General features: G+C 42.9%; 1 protein-coding gene across 2 annotated transcripts in view; it reads right to left on the reverse strand.

Annotated features, from left to right (window-relative positions):
* LOC101522617 (phospholipid-transporting ATPase FetA-like) overlaps positions 1 to 20,973 on the reverse strand; it is a 106,408-nt gene that overhangs the window by 11,830 nt on the left and 73,605 nt on the right. For both annotated transcript variants that reach the window (XM_058672696.1, XM_058672695.1), the window contains exons 14-20: positions 19,886 to 20,082; positions 16,774 to 16,982; positions 14,749 to 14,792; positions 8,878 to 9,040; positions 6,644 to 6,832; positions 4,927 to 5,042; positions 870 to 1,034 (exon numbers count right to left, since the gene is read on the reverse strand). In XM_058672696.1, coding sequence (XP_058528679.1) covers positions 870 to 1,034; positions 4,927 to 5,042; positions 6,644 to 6,832; positions 8,878 to 9,040; positions 14,749 to 14,792; positions 16,774 to 16,982; positions 19,886 to 20,082 — 1,083 coding nt within the window. The remainder of the gene's footprint in view (positions 1 to 869; positions 1,035 to 4,926; positions 5,043 to 6,643; positions 6,833 to 8,877; positions 9,041 to 14,748; positions 14,793 to 16,773; positions 16,983 to 19,885; positions 20,083 to 20,973) is intronic.

Here is a 20,973-nt window from a genome sequence, read left to right on the forward strand (position 1 = left end):
ATAAATAGCAACAATGTTTCCTCTTCCATCCATCTCCAAAACACAGAGGATTTGCACACACTCCTTCTCTTCCTGACTTTTTTCCCCATAACAGTTTTACCATCTGATATAATGTATGTGTTATTTTTTGCCTGTTTACTGCTATGTGCCCAGTGCCTGGCACCCAGAAGGCACTTCACAAATACGTTGAAGGAATGAAGGAATGAGTGACTTTACTATTTTTTTGTGTCAAATATTCCATCAGTTCATTCTGGATGGTCTAATCCAGGGATTATTCAGATCCTGATTTCTCTCCCACATGACCTAGCTTCTGGGAGCAGCTTAAGGATAAGCAACACTGACAGAACAACTACAGCAGATTTGATTTCAGATTCAGAGGATCCAGGCTGTACAGAACCAGCTTCTGTACAGGCCTAAGCTTCCTGGCTCCAAGCTCCAGAGGCTTCCTGCCAGGCCTGTGCCTGCCGGACCTCTGAAAGCCACTCTTTTTTTTTTTTCTTCTAAGATTTATTTATTTATTTTCATTGGAAAGTCAGATATACAAAGAAGAAGGGAGACAGACAGGAAGACCTTCCATCAGATGGCTCACTCCGCAAGTGGCCACAACGGCCAAAGCTGAGCCAATCTGAAGTCAGGAGCCAGGAGTTTCTTCCAGGTCTCCCATGTGGGTGCAGGACCCCAAGGTTTTGGGCCGTCCTTGACTGCTTTCCCAGGCCAAAAGCAGGGAGATGCATAGGAAGCAGAGCTGCTGGGATTAGAACTGGTGCCCATATGGGATCCCATTGCGTGCTACTTTAGCCACTAGGCTACCGCTCCAGGCCCCGAAAGTCATTCTTAACACTACCCTGTCCCTGTCTCTTGATACTCACCAATAAGTCTTTTTCAATCTCTTCATAGAGAATTGACAATTTTTTTTCTCGATTATCCAAAGACATAGAAGCTTCGGTATGTTTCATGCTCCAGGTCTGGAAGAATGTGTTGTCCAATTCTCGGTAGGCCACCATTAGTGTGCGGAGGCCTTCACTGGCAAAATCCTGGAAGACAGAAATGTGTTCCAAGTGGGCCTGGGCAGCGAGAAGGCTGGGGTAAGGGCAGACTGAGCATGCAAGTGACCGCCTGCTCGCAGATGGGATTTAATTGTGAACACAAGGGGACTAGTTCCCAGAGGAAGAAGAGAACAGCCATAGAGCTTTCTCAGGGAAATAGTCCAAGGGTGGGGAACCAGCATAGATTAAAAGCTTAGGAATACTTCTGAGAGATGGAAGGCTCTATTTTTAGCTACAGCCTATAGTTGGTTATGGATAATTTGCTTTGGGAGAGTGAAAAACCAAATCCTCTAGGTTCTTTTCCTATAAAATTGGGATAATTCACCCTGTAAAGAGAGAACAGTTATGGCTGTGATACAGTGATAAAGGGAATACTAACAAAAATATTGCTGTACAAATAATCAAAAGTGTTGGTATTTTTTTAAACCAGCATACATCAATTTTCTTCTACCCCCTTCTTCTCTCTTCCGAATACTCAATGGTCATTTCCAAATCACATCCTTGGGTGCCCACTTGCCGCTCGTCAGCTCAGTCGATTACCCAGAGCCATTTGTGTTCCTGGGGCTGAGGTGGAACCGTTTTCTGGGAGACTCAGCATCGTTCTGCTCCTTGGCCGCTAACCAAAGCCATGTTGCTCGAGTGTATGTTTGGCCCTACACAGAGCTGGGTGTCAGGATGGGTGGCCTAGGGAGGAGTTCCCAGCCACCTAAGGTGGGTGAGAGCAAAGAGGAATGGAATCCGCTCCTAGTTTTCCGTGTGACTCCTGTGTGTTTGATGTAGCTGTCCGGTGAAATGATCCCAAGGCATATGTGTAAGAAATGCCATCTCTTATGCCTGTGTACTAGTGACAGCTTTGAAAGCCCTGGTGATGTCAGGAGACTTCTTCAGAATTAGTAGTGGTCGGGCCCAGCAGCGTGGCCTGGTGGCTAAAGTTCTTGCCTTGAACACACCAGGATCCCATATGGGCACCGGTTCTAATCCCGGCCAGCTCCATTTCCCATCCAGCTCCCTGCTTGTGGCCTGGGAAAGCAGTCGAGGACAGCCCAAAGCTTTGGGACCCTGCACCCGCGTGGGAGACCTGGAAGAGGTTCCTGGTTCCTGGCTTCGGATCGGCGTGCACCGGCCATTTCGGTCACTTGGGGAGTGAAACATCGGACAGAAGATCTTCCTCTCTGTCTCTCCTCCTCTCTGTATATCTGCCTTTGTAATAAAATAAATAAATCTAAAAAAAAAAAAGAATTAGTAGTGGTCACCTCAGTGGCAGCATGATGGGCTTGTGAAAATTCACGAAAGACATCCATTGTAAGACTGGAGGGGAGAACAGAGGGGAAAGTAGGGAACTTGGAGAGGGGGAGGGGGAAAACCTAGTGCCTATTAAACTGTGTTATAAAACAATAAAAAAAGAATGGTTACTCATTACTATGTCAATTAATTCCATAATGATGTAAATTTGTGCTGATGGTATGTTGGAGTTTTTAATTGATCGGGATAATACTCTGCTGGCTCTGTCTTCAGACCAGAGAGGGTATACCTAAGAAGCCGTTGAACTTGACTGGACAATAAGATGCTGGACTCTATGTTTGGTATATGCTTGCAATGGGGGAATCTCAACTGAACTTGAACTGTGGTTATGCAACAAGGTGGAGGAATCCACCATGGTGGGAGGGTTTGGGGAGGGGTGGGGAGAATCCAAGTACCTATGAAACTGTGTTACATAATACAATGTAATTAATGAATTAAAAAAAATCTTGCAGAAGGCAAAAAAAAAAAGAATGAATAGTGGCAGTAACTGTTTTTATTTTTAAATTTTTAAAAACTTTACTTCAAAGTAACAGTGCTTACAGAAATATACTCGTATTGGCTTAGACACCTGAAATTTAATTTATCTTATAATTTTAACTGAAAACTTGGTTTTTTTAAAAGGATTCACAGCTTGTTCTATTTTTATCTGCTACAAACACATAAAAGTCCTTCCATCAAATGCTGCAGAAGAAGACAACAAAACCCTTGAGAAATTTACTTTTGGTTTGTCTCAGAAAAGTAACACATACTGCACTGTAAGTTTATTAGCTTGGTGCAGTGAGATGTTGCTGTCACATTCCAGTATCAGTTTACACAGTCCCATTGGGAGCCAGAAGCTGGGATTATGCAGGCCACAGGTACGAGGGCTTGAGATACCCCACACACAATGACAGATTCATTAGCCCACTCAGCAAGTCAGTTAGTGGTATATGTTATAGTGTGTGTGTGTGTGTGTGTGTGTGTGTGTGTCTTTTCTCTTAGTTCTGAGGGTGGGCAAGCCAGGCCCTGAGCCTGAATCCTACCTGCCACCTGCTTCTGTGAGACCTATTTGCTGAGGAGAATCTTAAGGGGCTTGCAGCTGTGCTTCCGTGGGACTGAGTGGTTGGGTTGGACTCTTTTATGCTTGTCATTAATGGGTTATAGATTGCAGGACAGCCAGCCTCCACTGAAAGTGTTTACTAGCACGAAGTATGTCATGAGATCAGACTCATCCTATCCCTCCCTTTGATCCAGTTGTGGAAATGCTCTCTAAAAAGGTATCCTAAGTCACGGGTTCTGGAAGATGGACACATAAGATCAGCCCATTAGAAATACTGTGGCCTCTGGGAAGCCATGTGAGATCTAACAGCTGTCTGATGTGGGGGCATTTCCTGTCTTTTTAACAAGACCTAACTCATATTCATTTAGTATGATGTCTCCAAGGTGACACTTAGTATTTCTTTCCTCTTTTATTGACAAATAATATGGCATTATACAGACCTACAACATTTCATTTATCCATTCGTTCAACAAGTGGGTGGTTTGAAATTTTGCGGTCATTATGATAAGGCTGCTAGGAACATTCCTGTACAAGTCTTTGTGTGGGTGTAGAGTATCATTTGTTTAGACACACACCTCAGGGTAGAAAGGTAAGTTTGTGTGACAACCTTATACTTGACCTTTTGGGGAAACGTCAGACCCTGTTCCAGAAGAGCCTGTACCATCTTACCTTCCTAAAAACAGTGTATGAGGGTCATAATTTCTCTGCATCCTTGTTGACACTCACTACTGTCAGATCATCTTTTTTACATTAGCCATTCTAGGTCAGTATAAAGTGGTATCCCAAAGTTTCGATTTACATTTTCCTGATGATTAAAACGATGCCGAGCATCTTTTCATATGCATACTGGCTATTTGTTCTGTGACTTCTGGTTAGGTAGTAACACAGAGTCAAGCTAATCTATTTATTTAAACATAATAATGAATGCAAAAGTGTTCATCTAACCCTCTCCATCTTTTTATTTGCTCCTTATTCCCACAACCCTTTGTACGTCCGGCTTTAGGAGTAGAAGCCCCAGAGAGTGCAAATCTGTTTTCCCCCCTTAGGCCAGTAGGCTGAATCACTTTCTCTTTCTCATACATCTGGGATCCAAGAGGGGGACAGTGGAGCATCCTTGGGGATTCCAGTCCTGTGGACAACAGAGGGAGCTACCCAACAGCCCCCTAACTTGCTCAGACCTGGGGCTTGCTGCTCTCTACTCTGAAGGAAGTGCGTTCCCATGGAGGCCGCTGGGAGAGGGCCTCCCCGTGGCTGCAGACAACCCTGACCTCGGGACCCTCTGAGCCAGGAACTAGGGAAGGATTCTGACTCTGCAGTTGCTCCCACAGACACAGTTGCTGATGCCTCTGGGTTCTGACCATATTTCCAGCTCACTGAGACAGAAGTTGGCAATATGGTCAGTGAGCACTCCACAGATAACAGACGCAGATACCAGTGTACTCCAGTTCAAAATCACACAACCATAGGGACACAACTATGGACTTGTATCTGCAAACAGAGATCCCATTGAGAGCCTCCCTGCCCCTGTAACCTACTCACGTCTAAATGCTCCATGGTCGCATTACAAAGGGAAGTGCAGGATGAATGAAGCAGCTCACAGATGATGGTGTCAGCACCCTTGCAGAACAGCAGGACCCGATCGTCAGGTGTCCGCACTGAAACAAGTAGATTGGGCATCATGACCGTGGGGACCTATGGTCTGGGTGACTGAGGAACAGCAGTAGGCTGTTGCCTATGACATTTCTTTCTGATACCTTTGGAGGCTAGGCACAGAGATGATCGATGATGTGGTGATGGCTGGGGACAGTGAATGTGTTTGTTACTATCTGTGGAAGAGTCTGAGACACAATCACACAGAAACTCTCAGTTCTGAGCCCAGACCAGGACCCTCTCTAGTAAGGCCCAAGGCTGAAAGACATTCTCAGTCTGAGGCCCCAAACTACTAGCAGGAACAAGATGGAATGATTTTCCATTAGACAATTTCCCCTGGTATCTGTAGGGAAATTGGTTGATTCCAGGAATCCCACAGGTATGAAAACCTGCAGATGCCCAAGTCCCTTATAAACAACATGGTATCATTTAAGGGACTTGAGCATCCTGAAGTGAAATCTGCATACAAGAAGCAACCTACAACCCTATATTTGTAGCAGAGCAACCCACAATAGCAAAGATGTGGAAACAATCCAGATGCCTGTCAAAAAAAAAAATGGATAAAGAAATGGTCTCAACCAGAGACAATTATGTTCAGCGAAATATGCCAATCCCAAAAGGACAATTATCATATTTTCTCTCTGATATAAGGCAACCTTTATGAAAAATAAAAAATCAATAGATATATAGGTAAATAAGTAGACATATATAATCTCATTGATGAATCATATAATGAAGACTAGTATACTGGAAAGTGAAGATACATTGCAATATGCATCTCTACCCCCAAATAGAAGGAGGATCCCTAATGAAATAGTCGAATATACCTTGACAATATGATTCTAGGTTTTCTACCTTTGCCTATACCTCAAATGCTGTGATACACTTAGATAACAGAATGTTCAACTTGTTACTATTACTAAAGGATTAAACTTCTGTGATAATACAGGGGAAATGGTGTGAGGAGAAAATGGAGAGGGATGAAGAGGAGGTGGGGAAATCTATATACCTACAAAACTGTATCATGAAAAATAATAATAATGATAAATAAATAAAATATAAAGCAATTGCCCCCCCCCAAAAACATGGCATTGTGTTTGCATTCCCTGCTGTATACTTTGGACCAATTCTATTTTACTGATGATATCGAACAGTGTAAGTGCTAGGTAGATAGCCACCGACTTGTATTATTTAGGGAGCAACAAGGAAAAAATGTTATGTTCACTACAGATGCAATTTTTCTTCCCAAAGATTCTCAACCCACATTTGATTGACTCTCTTATGTGGAAGCTGCAGCAATGAGAGCCATTGGTACGATCTGCTCCCCTCTCTCGATGTTCAGACTTCATGAGATTATTTTCTGTCCCCATTTTGGCTTTGAGGGTACTGCCAAAACATCACCCAGAAACACCAGAGAAGAGCCTCAGTGTATGGCAGCCAGCCCTCTAAGTGTGTGTATAAGGGAAAGTGGGAGAAGGTGGAAATGACTCTGTGTGTGTTTTTGAGGCACAGTATCTGTGGGGAGGAATGTTGTGAGAGACAAAACCCATGTGTGAATGTGTGTGAAGTTCAACAAAGGAGTGTGGGTCAGATAGGGGTCACCTACCAATTACAGACATCCTCTTGCGTACATTGTCGAAGTCCAAGATTGCCAGCAGCTGGTAAATTTGCACCTTTCCCATTTCTACCACTGTGATCGTCTCCGATGTGCGGGAACGGAACACAAAGCCAAAGTTTCTGGCAGCAGTGACCAAGGCACCTTCATCCGGGGACTGAGCCTGGTACACAAGCTCACCTGCCAGAGAGAAGAGGGCCACCACAGCCCACATGGGTGAGCTCTGACATTCACTCAGAAGTGACACTGCTGACATAATGGAGCCCAGAAGAGGACCTCTGTCTTCAGAACTTGCCCACAAGTTTGCCATTAAAAGTCCAGATTGCATAGAACTTGCATGTCACTTTTCCTTTTGAATATTTTCAACTCATTCCACCAACCTGGGTTAGTATTGCAAAAACATAGCATACAGGCAATGTATACAAACAAACAAAACATGGGTAATTACTCCACAATTTTGGTAGGTAGAGATGGTTCAGGGATCTGGCTAAAAATCCAGGCTTCTTGGCCCCAAACAAACTTTTTTTGGATCCAGAACTACAAAATCTGGTAGGAAACTGAATTTCTAACATATCTCCTGGATAATGCTCATGAACATAGAGTAAGATGCTCCTACATAGAGCTGACCACATTTTGATAAACACTGCTTTAAGCTGATCAGATTGATAGTTTAGCAAACAACTAAAAATATGTGTGTGAATTAATGTTATCATCCATGAGACTAAACAGGGAAGCTAAATGATTCACTCTATGGAATCAGGCTTTCTATCTGATATTACTCAAGATGCTTCCAGATCTCTTATGTTAGAATACTATCACATCCTGTGGTATATTTTTGACCTTCAGAAAGTCAAAATTATTTTTTTACAATGTTCCAATAAGACTTTTTGGATGCTGAAATGTGAATTTCATATAATTTTTATATGTTATATAAAACTATTTAAACTTTTCCCCCCAAATGTTCAAAGAAAACAAAAACTATTTTTAGGTTTTATACAACCAGGCAATGGGTCATAGATTGTTGACCCATTCCTAGCACAAGATACAACTGGCTTCATTATCACATGAAAGAAATGTTATCATGTTGCTTAAAATCATAGATGTCTGGACTACACAGTTTAGGCACAAGCATGGTAAAGGCAAGAACATGTAACTACTTAGTGGTATTTTAATCAATGCCAGTCTGTGTGGCCTCATTTGGCATCTTATTTTTCCCTTGAGTTATTGGCAATGGATATACACATATGTGCAATTTGATTTTTAAAATAGGTATCAATAAGACTCTTGTGAGTGAGGTAGGTGAGGAGTGTAACTTTAAGCTGGATATACAATGTGTCTGCTGGGCAATTAAGGCCATTTTCTTGTGTGTAAACACAGATGCCAAATATGCTTCCAATAATAGCAGTTTGTTGGAATGGCTGGCCACTGGCTGGGCTGGATCTTATGCGGACTGGAGAAGGCAAAGTCAGAAGAAGCACAATTTGACTTCCCTTGGCCTTCTTTCTCTATAAAATGGTGATCATTTTTCAGGTTTCGCCTAAGGACTGTTGTGAAGATTGGAGGAGATAAAATAAATAGAAGTAAAATCTATAAAACCATAAAGTGACATTTAAGTACACATAAAGTATGAGCATTGGTGAAAATATATTGAAGAATACATTGAGTTCAAAGAATTCACTTAGCTGCCTAAATTGCTTGCTAAGGAAAAAAAAAAACCTGTTAAACTGATAACCAGCTGCTCCTCAGTCCTTGTTTTTAAAAAAAAGATTTGGTAACTTAATGGATGGCACAACTTCTCCGCAGATTTTCACACTCTTAAATGCCACGTTTTCTTAAGATTACTAAAGAAACCAGAATGTATGGAGGCACCTTTAAATAGTGAAGTGCCAAGAGATTACTCAACCCTTCCTTCATGAAGTCTTGTCAGAGAGTGGGCATGATCTCAGGGACAGTTTCAAATGGACTCTGACAGCACATCACAGAATCTCAAGATCAGGAGCTTCTGCCGGAGCACCACATTGGACCAATGACTGGATCTGCATTTAAGGTGAGAGCTGTTTTCTACTTTAGAGTATCTGCAGTGACTGCAATCTCACTGCTTATCCTCACTGTCCATCAAATGTTGAATATTCGGCCATTACCAATCCTAATGAATACATCCATTCGCAACCCACCCAGACCCTATCACACATTCCCAGTTCATGAGGCCTGAGCTCCCTCCTCACCTTCCACTTTCTCTTCGGACATCACTGTGTGACACAATGAGAGTGACAGGAAAAACAAGCATACCCAGTGATCTCCCTTTTTCACAGCATCTACCAAAGTCTTGTCATAAAACGAAAACTTAGGATCAGCCAATTTGTTGTAGGTGAAGTCGACCTTGTTTCTCTGTGAACAGAAAATTCAGAACACGCTTCTCAGCAGCAGCTTGGCACTCTGTAGGTGATCACTTTGAGGGACAATTTCTGGAATGTGATGGGAACACTGAAGAGGATGAGAAGGGAGAAGCAAGCTAAGTTCATTTCTAAAGCCATTGCAGCCCTGACTGGAATCATCCATTCACTGGGGCCATGCTGATCACAGACCCTTCTTCAGCCCAGCTATTCTGAATGATTAGTGGCCATCCTCAAATTCTACCATTCCCAGTTCCAACATCATCGGCTTTGAGGGGACAACTGCTCCCTGTTAGGCAGTAGTGCCTAGAAGGTCTTTCTTCTGGTGGTCCTCTGATTTTTGGAGTGGACAAGGGAACAGAGTCCCAGGAATGGTGGTACCACTGTGTTTCACTATTCCTGTTTAGCTGCATCAGTGTTCAAAGGGGGACTGGTGAGGAATACTGCAAAATAGGGGCAGGCCACATGACAAGAAAGCCTCAGTACATGCATGCTATACACGGAGTTAATTTTGCTTCATTTGCTAGCATCCTTGATCCTTCCTGCCTCCACTGCTCATGAATATGTTCTGTTGGTGTTCCTCTCCTCCCTCTTTGGACCTGCTATTCGTTAACAGTTTCCATGGCTGTGACCCTGGCTCCTTTCCAGACAGTGACTCTGAAGAGCCCCTTCAGTGAGCCCTTTCAGCGGAGCTGTAGGTGGCCACCTTGGGAAAACACAGGTTTTCTGGTTGGTCCTGGAGTGTAATGTTATTAACATGTTTATGCAACCTTTAGCAGTACTTGCAACAATCTTTCTCCACTGTTCTCTGTAGATGTTTCCCGGTCTGGGCCCCAGCCTATGAAGTTCAGACCTAACTTTCCTGCTTGGTTCTATCTCAGGGAAAGGGCAGTTTGTAGTGAATTGCACCGTTCCTTTTCTGTATCTCACACAAAGGATATTTAGTCAAAGGAAGTGTAGTCAGACAAGTCCTCGACCTGGTCAAACATAGACTAATGAACACAGTTCATCGTTTTAGTAATGTTTCATCACACCTTATATAGTATTTCCTGAGGCTTTTCCAGAATTGGACTCATTCTGGCATGTTCTTTGAAACTAGAGGCTGGTGAGTCAAGGCTGGCATTGTGGTGTAGCAAGTTAAGCTGCTCTCTGCAGTGCCAGTATCCTAAATAGGCACCTCTTTAAGACCTGGCTACTGTACTTCCAATCCAGCTCCCCACTAATTCACCTGGGAAAGTGGAACATGGCCCAAAGCATATGGGCCCCGTACCCCTGAGGGAGATCCAGAGAAAGTTCCTGGCTTTTTTCTTTGGTCTGACCTAGTTCTGGCCTTTTGCAGCCATTTGGGGAGTGAACCAATGGATGCAATTATATAGATATAGTTCCATCTCCTTCTCTGTCTTTATATAACTCTGCTTTTCAAATAACCTGGACCACCTGGACCATCTAGGGATCCACAATTGAGAAATATAAAACTATTCTGAATTCTTCCTCTCTTTCACTCCTCATACCCAAAATGCTCAAAATCATTTCCTTAATTTAGTAGCTCCACAGCCAGCTGTTGATCTCTCCTTCCAGACAGGTAAGAGGCAGAACTGGCTTGGAGCTGCCATGCAGCATGATTGATCTGAGAGGCAGCATTCATGAGTAACTCTACAATTGAAAGCCAAATAACCCATTAAAAGCCAAATGAAAAATCCAATACTAGATAAAATGATGAAAACAGGGAATGTCAGATGAGAGGAAGTAGATTGAGAATGGAGGGAAACAGGCTGCAAGTGAGGAAGTTCTGAGTTGCAATGATAGCCATGCACAGAAGGAAGCTGGCAAGGATTCCTAGAAAATTGGAGGTAATCAGTAGCTGACAGCATGCCAAACCATGACAGTGCATGCGGAAACTATGCAAGTAGAGCAGAGGTTTGTTAACAGAGCCTGGAGAATATCCGTACCCAAGGCAAGGAGATCAGAAAAAGCGACTAGACAGGGAGAGCAAAGTAAGAAGAGTCATTATGTAACAGAAGGCAAGGGACACAAGAACCTCTAGAAAAGATGAAGCTGAAGGGTGTTAAACTTGCAGCCATTGGGCCAAGGCTCAGCAAGGTAGTCACCAATGGTCTTGGTTAGGATAGTCACAGGGAACACGATAAAACAGTCTGATTACATAGAGCAAAGAAAAAATGGAAGGTAAGGTGAGGAATTCCAGGTTGCTGGAATCCCCTGTTTACTTCTTCAGCTCCTCATCAGTCTGCCAATGCAGGGACAAAGTCTGTTTTCCTTGAGCTTTTAGCACTTATTCACATTCTGACATATGCTAGACACTCCAGAAATATTTTGAATTCACTGATGAAGACAGATAATGGCTAGAGGAAATGGTAGGAGGGAGAGGTTCTATATGTTTTTCAAAAATATAAAGAAAAATTTAAAAAAATGTTTACCACTAGAGGTCACTTCTGGTTAATTGGCTACAGCTTTTCAACTATTATTTAAAATGAATACTTTACTTCTTAAACAATTTACCTAAAAATTAAGCAGAAAGCACATAGAGGTCCACCATACAGTTCCTTTAGAAACATCCAGTTAAATTTTCTCCACGACTTTTTTTTTTTTGCATATATGTGGCCTTATAGTTCACTTCCTATTGCTGGATAATATCCCAATTGCATGAACTACTAAGTGATTTTTGTTGTTGGTTTTAAGATTTATTTATTTTTATTGGAAAGATGGAATTAGAGAGACAGAAGGAGACACAGAGACAGAGACAGAGACAGAGACAGAGACAGAGAGCTTCCATCCACTGGTTCATTCCCCAAAAAGCCACAATGGCTGGAGTTGAGTTGATCCAAAACCAGGAGCCAGGAACTTCTTCCAGGACTCCAAAGTTGGTGCAAAGGGCCCAGAGGACTCAAGCCATCCTCTGCTGCTTTCCCAGATCATAAGCAGGGAGCTGGATCAGAAGTGGAGCAGCCGGGACTCAAACCAGCCGTATGGGACACCAGCACAGCATGCAGAGGACTATCTGATACTCCATCATCATGGCCCCAACTAAGCAGTATTTAAAGAAAGATTTGTTGCTGGGGAGAAAGAAACAGATCAAGGAACATATTTCAGATATTAGTAAGGAGACACTACACGACTTTCTGAGGTTCCTGAGGAAGTAGGATGCAATAGATTCTAGAACATATAAAGCCATATATATTAACAGAAAAAAAGGTGATACCTTCTTTGAGACTGAAGGAAAGGAGGCAAAAATAGGTTCTAATATGTGTGGAGAGACACATATTTAGCTGCTAGTTTAGACTTTTCTCAGTAAAATAGAGGGATTTACCATCTGTTGCATCCCAGGGAGTCAGCAGAATGTGGTAGAAGGTTCCAGAGTGGTGGCTATTGGAAGAGCTAGTATGAAGGATAAACATGAAGCTGATTACCAACAGGTGGAAAGTTTGCTGAGTGGCAGTGAAGCCCAGGAGGCGAGGGAATCTCCCAACTTGCGGAGTTTTCCCAATTGCCAAGGTAGTGCTTGGTGCTCTGAGATTAGACACGGAGCAAGGTAGCTAGTTTGATTAATTAAAGGTTGAGATTTGTTGAGTGGTTGAAGAATGGACAAAGCAAGACTAACAAGGTCCTTAGGCAGTGCATGATCCTGGCACGCAGCTGGGTAAGACAGAAAAAGAAGTCACAAGGGATTGATGGACCAGAGGAAAAAGAGCTGAGGGTTTGTAACTATTTTTTTAAATAAAGATTTCTTTATTTTTATTGGAAAGTCAGATCCACAGAGAGAAGGAGAGACAGAAAGATCTTCCATCTGCTGGTTCACTGCCCAGGTGGCCACAATGACCAGAGCTGAGCTGATCTGAAGCCAGGAGCCAGGAGCCTCCTCCAGGTCTCCTATGCAGGTGCAGGGTCCCAAGACTTTGGGCCATCCTTGACTTCTTTCCCAGGCCACAACCAGGGAGCTGGATGGGAAGCTGAGCAGCCAGAATATGAACAAACACTGATATGGGATTCCAGGCACATGCAAGGCAAGGACTTTAGCCACTAGACTACTGTACCAGGTCCAGTTTATAACTATTGATGGGATTAAGAAAGCAGGTGAGTGATGAATGCTGTGATGAGATATCATAATAAAGATGGTGACAATTTTGGTAAGTATATTTCAGTATGATGATAGGGCGGCATGGAAATGGAGGTACAGTTTTTCAGTTTTTCATTGATCAGTTGTTGGTTTTGTTTCTTTGTTGAAGAAGTCATCTGAAAGAATTTTCCAGGTTTCAGACAACAAGAATCTACAATGATAGGCCATTTGTGAAAATGCCAAGACTGCCCAAATCAATAATGATCTTGTGGAGATGGAGAATATGAGGTAAGTGATAAAATCTTCAGTGAATGAATGAGCTGTAGAAGCCAGAAGATTCACAGATGTTAGCAAATATGAGTAAGGCCAAGGTCAAAAGCATTACTGGAAGAAAGCCATATGAGTGAGACAAAGCGAAGGTTTGCACATGGCACAGCCTACTGAGGACAACGTCCTGGCTTGTGGCATGTTTATGGGATGAAGGAGAACCAAGAAAAGGAATGTTCTCTGGAAAGGCCATGTGTATTTCAATTAAGGCAGGGAGAAGAGAGCTTTTTTTTTTTTTCAAATGAAATGATGGAGGCTATAGGTAGTTTGTTATTAGGAGAATGAGGATTCCAGTGATTTAATACAAACTGTTTTATGATCAGGCAATAGTGAGGATAACAGGATGGTGTAAGAAACTCCAGAGAGAGATAGATCATGCACCTACTGGTTTATTCCTCAAATGGCTGCAATGGATGGGTTTGGGCCACGTGGAAGCCAGGACTCAGGTTCTTCATCTAGATCTCATACTGGGCACAGGGCCCAAGCACTTGGATCATCTCCTGCTTCTCCTGCTGTTTTCCCGGGTACATTAGCAGGGAGCTGGACCCGAAGTGAGCAGTCTGTAGTGGGACTGGCACTCATATGGGATGCTGGAGTCAAAGCTGCTGCTTAGCCTGTTATACCACAATGTCCACTCCTGTGGCTACCCTGGGAATGACCTTTCTTGTTCTGGGGCTTTATTCTAAGGAAATAATGATCAGAAAAGCAGACAACAATCTATGTAGCAGGATGTTTACTGAAATGGTATTTGTAATAACAAAAGAAAAGGAAAAGGACTTAAAGTAGGGGGTTGGTTATATACATGAAGGTATAGCACTGCAAGAACAATTGGAAATTACACCCCCTTCAAATGATGCTGTAGACCTAGATCTACTAACGCGGAAAGATGACCATGCCATGGAGCCAAGTGAATGAGGCAGGCGTGGTTTGTGTTTCCCTCTCCTGCTCTGTCTTTCATCTGGATTGAGGTGTGCACATATAGGCCTGCATCTACACACTGAGACACATCTAAAACAATAAACTCCTACATTTGATGTTGCTTATCTAAATGGGATGGAATAATTTTAACTTTATTCTTCATAATTTCTATGCTGAGTTCTCTTTTGACAAGGAACATTTTTAAAGAGGAACAAAAAGTGAATGAAAGATTTTCACTTAAAAAAATTTGAAATCCTTCAAGTAGATATATGTCATTTCTGATATTAAGGGCATTGTTCAAGCCTGAGTATTTCAGGGGCAAGGCTTCCCAGCAGCCCAGCCCCCTAGGCACCCACGTGTGTTTCCCAGACAGTCCCATCACTCACCTCAGAAGCTGTTACCTTCTCTCCGTTCCTGTCAGCAACATCACCTGTTGGTAAGTAAACAGGGCTGACTTACAAAGGCTTTAAAGGAGGAACTTTAAATACATTTTTATTGTGATTATCTACCAGTGTCACAAACCTACCCTTCTAACCATTTTTCATCCACCGTGTTGCACAGCAGTCGCCAGCAGTGGTTTTTCAGCGCTTCAAATAGAAACAGCCCATTCTTCCCAAGCCCCTGGAAACCACAGTCTTTCTGCTTTATGAATCTGTACATTCTAGATATTTATTATAAATAGAGCCATACAGTATTTATTCTCTTTGAGTCTGGCTTACTTCATTTAAGCATAATATTTTCAAGGTCTATCCATGCTATAGCATTAACAAACTGCATTACTTTTTCTGGCTGAATAACAATCCACGGTATGTACATACACATTTTGTATATCCACTCCTCGGGGTTATATCCATTTTGGGGCTATCATCAATAATGCTGCAGTGAACACTGGCACACATATATCTTTTCGGGTCCCTATTTTCAGTTTTTGAGAGCTACTTAGGCTGGGTCATAGAGTAATTTAAAGAGTTTTTGCTTTGTTTTTATAAAAGCTTCTTCCTTCTGATTCTTCATCCTAGACTTGTAGTCAAGCTGCCTCAAATCCCAGCAGGCCTCACCAGCCACAATATAGAGTGGGCTCCTTTCTCTAAGCTAATGTAAGGAGAGGTTGGACTCAAAAATGAGGGCAACTAGTTGCTGCATCTGAGAGACTTCATTCCGTAGAAGCCCTGCAATCAGAAAAGTTACCTAGATGTGAAACGATGTGAAGATACTTCTAGAGTGCTTAGGATTCTTCACTGGCAGGTAATACAGCCAGGTAGGCAGCAGAAGATAGCCCTGATGCCAAGCGCACAAATACTTAGTCCTTCACAGTCCTACCCAGTATACAATGAGGTCTTACACAGTCAGAGAATCTAGATCTCCACCTACCCAAAATGAATTTATCTAAAAATAAGCCTTTTGAATTTTTGCATGTGAAAAGTTATTTGGCAAGGGTCATAGGAAATATTAAACGGGTTTATCTTATTTAAATTTTTTTTGTTTTTTTAATGGAGGTTGAAATTCACATGATAGACAATGCCAATTTTGAACTATACAGTTTAGAATCATTAGATACATTCATTTTAGTGTGCAACTACCGCCTTTCTCTAGATCAAAGCCTTTTCCCTACCTCAGACTAGTCCATGTTTCCTAGCCTTTCAACCATGATCAACATCCCCTGCTTGCCAGGACACTGAGCAGTATGTTCAAACCCACAGGACAGCAGACAGGTCAGGGATGCGGCCTCATCAGCCCACCCTCCAAGGGCTTCTCTCAAAGTTATGCATTCGTCTAGAGAGGGAGCAGATTAGCTATGTCAGTAACACACTGACGGCTCTGATTGACTTCTTAATTTACTTTCAACTGGTGGTTTTATAGATTTACAAGTATATTGTGCTAGTTTCACGTTTGTATACATCATGGAGTGACTGTCAAGCTAATTTTAACATCTGTCACTTTGTATATTTGGTTTTGCTGTGAGAATATTTCAGATCTACTCTTGGTAATTTTGACATACATCATACATTTTTATTAACTGTGGGATAGAGCTCCAAGAACTGATTTCTCCTGTTTAGCCGAAACTGTGTATCCCGTTACCAGCTCTTGTCTTATTCAATATAAGAGTGAACTGAGTTACTGCTTTTCCTTAAGACATTGGGAACTCTTGAGGGATGCAGCCTAAGACTTGCACATCGTGGTTTTCTCAATATTCAACCAGTTGGATTGCATCTAGAAGGTGCCAAATAATTGCTTTTTTGTTAAAATTGAATGAGCTGGGTATTCTTAGCTCGGTGAGTAGAGAGGACAGGAGAACAGGAGGCAATTGCAGTTGTTCAGAGGTGTTTAGATTTACAGCTAGATTATTCTGGAGAAAAATCTACAAAAATGAAATTCCCCAGGACTCAGGGAAGGCGGGAAGCCATGCATACCATAGAGATTCCCATTAATAGAACACTTGTGGAAAATCATGATGTTCTGAGTCAAGGTCCCCGTTTTGTCGGAGAAAACATATTTAACTTGTCCAAGTTCCTCATTAAGGGTAGTGGTGCGAGCCTGTGCTGGCATGTTCTTTGGTGCATAAAACATCTTCCGATCCCAGTTGATGTAGTAACTGTTGCCCAGTCTTATTAGTTCCACACTAAAGAGGAAGCAAGAAGAGAAGGGTCCTGGGTCAGGCTAAGACAAGTCAACATATCACGCTGGTTGCCTCCTTCCCAATCTGCAGAGCTCTCCTGCAAGCCCTTCCTGCCACTCCACAGTCTTGCAGGATACTGAGCACAAGGCTTTACCTCCTAGATGCACATACACCTGAGCCACTTGTCGGAGTCGAATCTTTCTGTCATGCCTTCTTTTTCCAAAATGTGTCCAGGAAGAGTCACTATTTTGGAACTTGCATGATCCTGCGAGGTCTAATGCAACAACAGCTAACCCACACAAGCCGATGCTGGCCTAGCCAGAGAGTTATTACTGCTTGCCATGTGGGGAAGAGGGAGACACTTGGCATCCTTGACGTGTCTGTTTCAGAACAAAGGTGGTGAAGCTTGCTTCTATCAAGTGCCATTGGGGTATTTACAATACCATTTGCAGGCTATACAAAGTTATCAACTTCAAGATCAAACTTGCTGTAGAGTTACTGAATTTGGAGTCCTTACTGTGTTGATTGGTCGCCTTGGTAGAGCCAGACCAAATGATTCCACAGGCAGGCCTTACACAGGGAGCTGTGAAACTCAGAAACAGTTTAGGGGTCAGTCCTTAATAAATTCCCCCACAGAGCCAGCCTCCCTCTGGGCACCTCCTTCTCCTCATTCTATGTGAATTCTCCCCAGTGCCCTGATCACGATCTTCTTTGCCTTTCTGCGATGTCTCTTTTAGCTGACTCTTCATGGTTAACAAGCAACTTCATGTGAAAAGCAGCGAAGACTTCTAGGGACTCCCTTGCCCATTGTCATGCATCCTGCACATGTGTTGGCTGTTTTATTAGCAGTCCAGGGCTAGGAGAAAGTGGGCCAGAGCCTTAGGGACCTCGACCTGTGGGGTGAGGGAGGAGGTGCACAGGCCCTCATCACCAGCCATCCCCAATTCCCTCCTGCTTGGAGTCATGCTCCCTTCCTGTCCACCACACTAGCCACCACGGTGCTGGTTCTAACCTGAATGCCTCATCCCAAGATCTCCTGCCTCAGAGAGGCGTTTGCTGGCTCTTCAGCACAAAATCCTAACTATTTGGCCTGGAATTGGCAGATTGGATGGATGTGACTTTAAATATCATCTAACATACCTTGGTCTATGTACTTGTTGCTATCTGAATAGATCCAACTATGAAAAACCTTCATTCTCTTTGATTCATGGAGCTTCTTGCTTGTTTTGTTTTCCCCCGTACTCTGACAAATACCACTACTTTTTCTCCCTTCAAATATCAATTTATTATTTTCTCCTCTAAACCATCTGTCTCCAGCAAGAACTAATCAAGTTCTTCTTAATGTTCCTACAACAGCTTTAAATATACATACACACAAACATATATTTCTCTTATGCTATTTTTTATATTGTAACATAATTATTTATGTATAAGTGTTTTTAGCTACACTGTATGCTTCTATAGGGAAAGGGTTTTCTTATTATACATGCTTCCTTTTTTTAAAGATTTATTTATTTATTGGAAAGTCAGATATACAGAGAGGAGGAGAGACACAGAGGAAGATCTTTTATCCGATAATTTACTCCCCAAGTGAGCCGCAACGGCCGGTGCTGTGCCGATCCGAAGCCAGCAGCTAGGAACTTCTTTCCGGGCCTCCCATGTGGGTGCAGGGTCCCAAGGCTTTGAGCCATCCTCAACTGCTTTCCCAGGCAACAAGCAGGGAGCTGGATGGGAATTGGAGCTGCCGGGATTAGAACCGGTGCCCATATGGGATCCCGGCGCATTCAAGGTGAGGACCTTAACCATTACGCTATCGTGCCGGGCCCTATACATGCTTCTTTAAAAACATTGGATTTATTTATTTATTTGAAAACAAGATTAAATAGAGAGGGAGGGACAGAGAATCTTCTGTCTGCTGGCTCACTCCCCAGATGGCCATAATAGCTGGGTCTGAGCCAGGCTGAAGCCAGCAGCCAGGAATTTCTTCCTAAGGTAGCAGAGGTTCAAACACTTAGGCCATCTTCTGTTGCTTACCCCAGGCCATTAGCAGGGAGCTAAATCAGAAGTGGAGCAACTAGGACTCAAACTGGCATCCATTTGGGATGCCGGTGTCACGGGAGGCAGCTTTACCAACTATGCCACATGCCCAGCTCCTGTTGTCCATGTTTCTATCCGTACCACTTTGTATTGTGGTTGGCACAGGCAAGTGTTCAACACACACTTATTAAATAAGGTACTTTAGTTACAGGTTACTTTGGGGGGTTAGAATTCCAAGTGCAGAGTCTAGGGAACCAGGAAAGGAGGACACCAAATTGTACATGGGATGTATGTGTACAAGGCAATGCTTGGACCAGAAAAAGCAGATTGAAACATGGTAAAGGCTGACTTCATCTACTCCAAATGTTTGTCCAAGGCACTTATGAAAGAGGGGAGAAAAAAAACCTTAGGGTTAGGGTTCCATTTCATCTCTAACTGTTAGGGCTTGAACTCAGGTCCCAATCACATCCCTGTACCATTTGTCACATTGTTTCTGTGGGACTGAGTGAGCCAGGAGTGAATGCTTGCCCCTCATCTTACTGGTAAACCAGAGGCTTCTCCCAACTGGTGTGCATTTTCTCAAATTGGTTCGCATGTTTCTCTGCCTTCTTTCACTACCAGCTGAGGGCAGGAAATGAATAAGCTAGCAGTCTGGACACAGAAGGTATTTCAACTACCTTATATGTATTTAAGAGTGTTTGGCACAATAGGCATTGTGGAAAGTAAATGGTTAAACACAGGACATGCATTCTAAAATCTGACACTCCAGCCAGGAAATTTAAGTAGAACATATGCAGACAGCTTCTCTGTCTCCCCTCCCTCCTCCCGCACCCCCTTCCCCATTACCCAGTGTGGTCACAGGAGCCTACCTGACATAGAGGGAGATGGGCACCATGGTGTTGAGAACAATGAAGTAGGACCAGAATGTAGAGAGAGAAGAGACGACTGAGGAAGAGACATGGCTCTTCCATGGTAGAAAAATCTGGAAGTAGTAGCCAATCCTGCTCTCCCAAATGCCATGCCCAATTGCTAGCATAAGACACATGATGACTAAAAGCAGGAAGATCTATTTTAAGAAGAAAAAAAAAAGGAATTTAATGAACATTTCATTGAATGTATGTGCCATTTCAGGGCTGCTTCTGGAGCCTCATCTCCACGAAGACTCTCTCCTTGGAAGGCAAGTTTCCAGGCTCTGGTATTGACAATGGAAAGAATTTTGCCTGCAGTCTCTTACTACAATTATCCAATCAAGGTCAGCTGCACTTAATCTGTCGCCTTCCCTCTTGTGTTAGGAAAACTTCTCATATTACTTAATTTTACCTCTAAGTAGCTTAGTGTAGCTCTAAAACAGAAAGATCTTCCAAAACATATTAATAATAGCTTCATCACTTAACAATGATCAATATATACTCAATATCTTTCAATACCAAAAATAGATTTGACAATAGGGTGAGGGCTTGGGAGGGAAGGAAATCCTGAGAAAAGAATAAAATATGCTCTTATTTTGAGCCTGGTGCAGGTTCACACTGAGTAGCTCGGCTCTTCGGGATCGGGGTGGTAACGGCAGGGGTCTCTCTGGGACATGAAACCCTCCTGTCTCAATCTCAATCCACATTCCCATTCTCTCTCATGAGTCCCATGAACACCAGGCTCTGGGAGTCCCAGTTCAAGGTTTTCTCATGGTTCAGACTAAGCCTCAAGGATTAGTTCTGCCGGTTTGGTTTACCTTTTTGGATAGTTTCTGTAGCCCACGTGAGACTCAAGTCCATATTTTCCCAGTTGTTACTGCCTCATGTCCTAACTCATCAGCTCCAGTAGGAAAAACAGGGAAGGTAAAAAATGACTGGTATAAATCCATGTGAACTACCCCTCCAAAGCACCGTTCAGGATAACTGAGAACTACCTGTGATTTCTGGAGATGTGTCCTACCACCACTGTTAGATTCTGAGTCCCGGAA

This window comes from Ochotona princeps, chromosome 14 (genome assembly GCF_030435755.1).
Source record: "Ochotona princeps isolate mOchPri1 chromosome 14, mOchPri1.hap1, whole genome shotgun sequence".
Taxonomy (NCBI): domain Eukaryota; kingdom Metazoa; phylum Chordata; class Mammalia; order Lagomorpha; family Ochotonidae; genus Ochotona; species Ochotona princeps.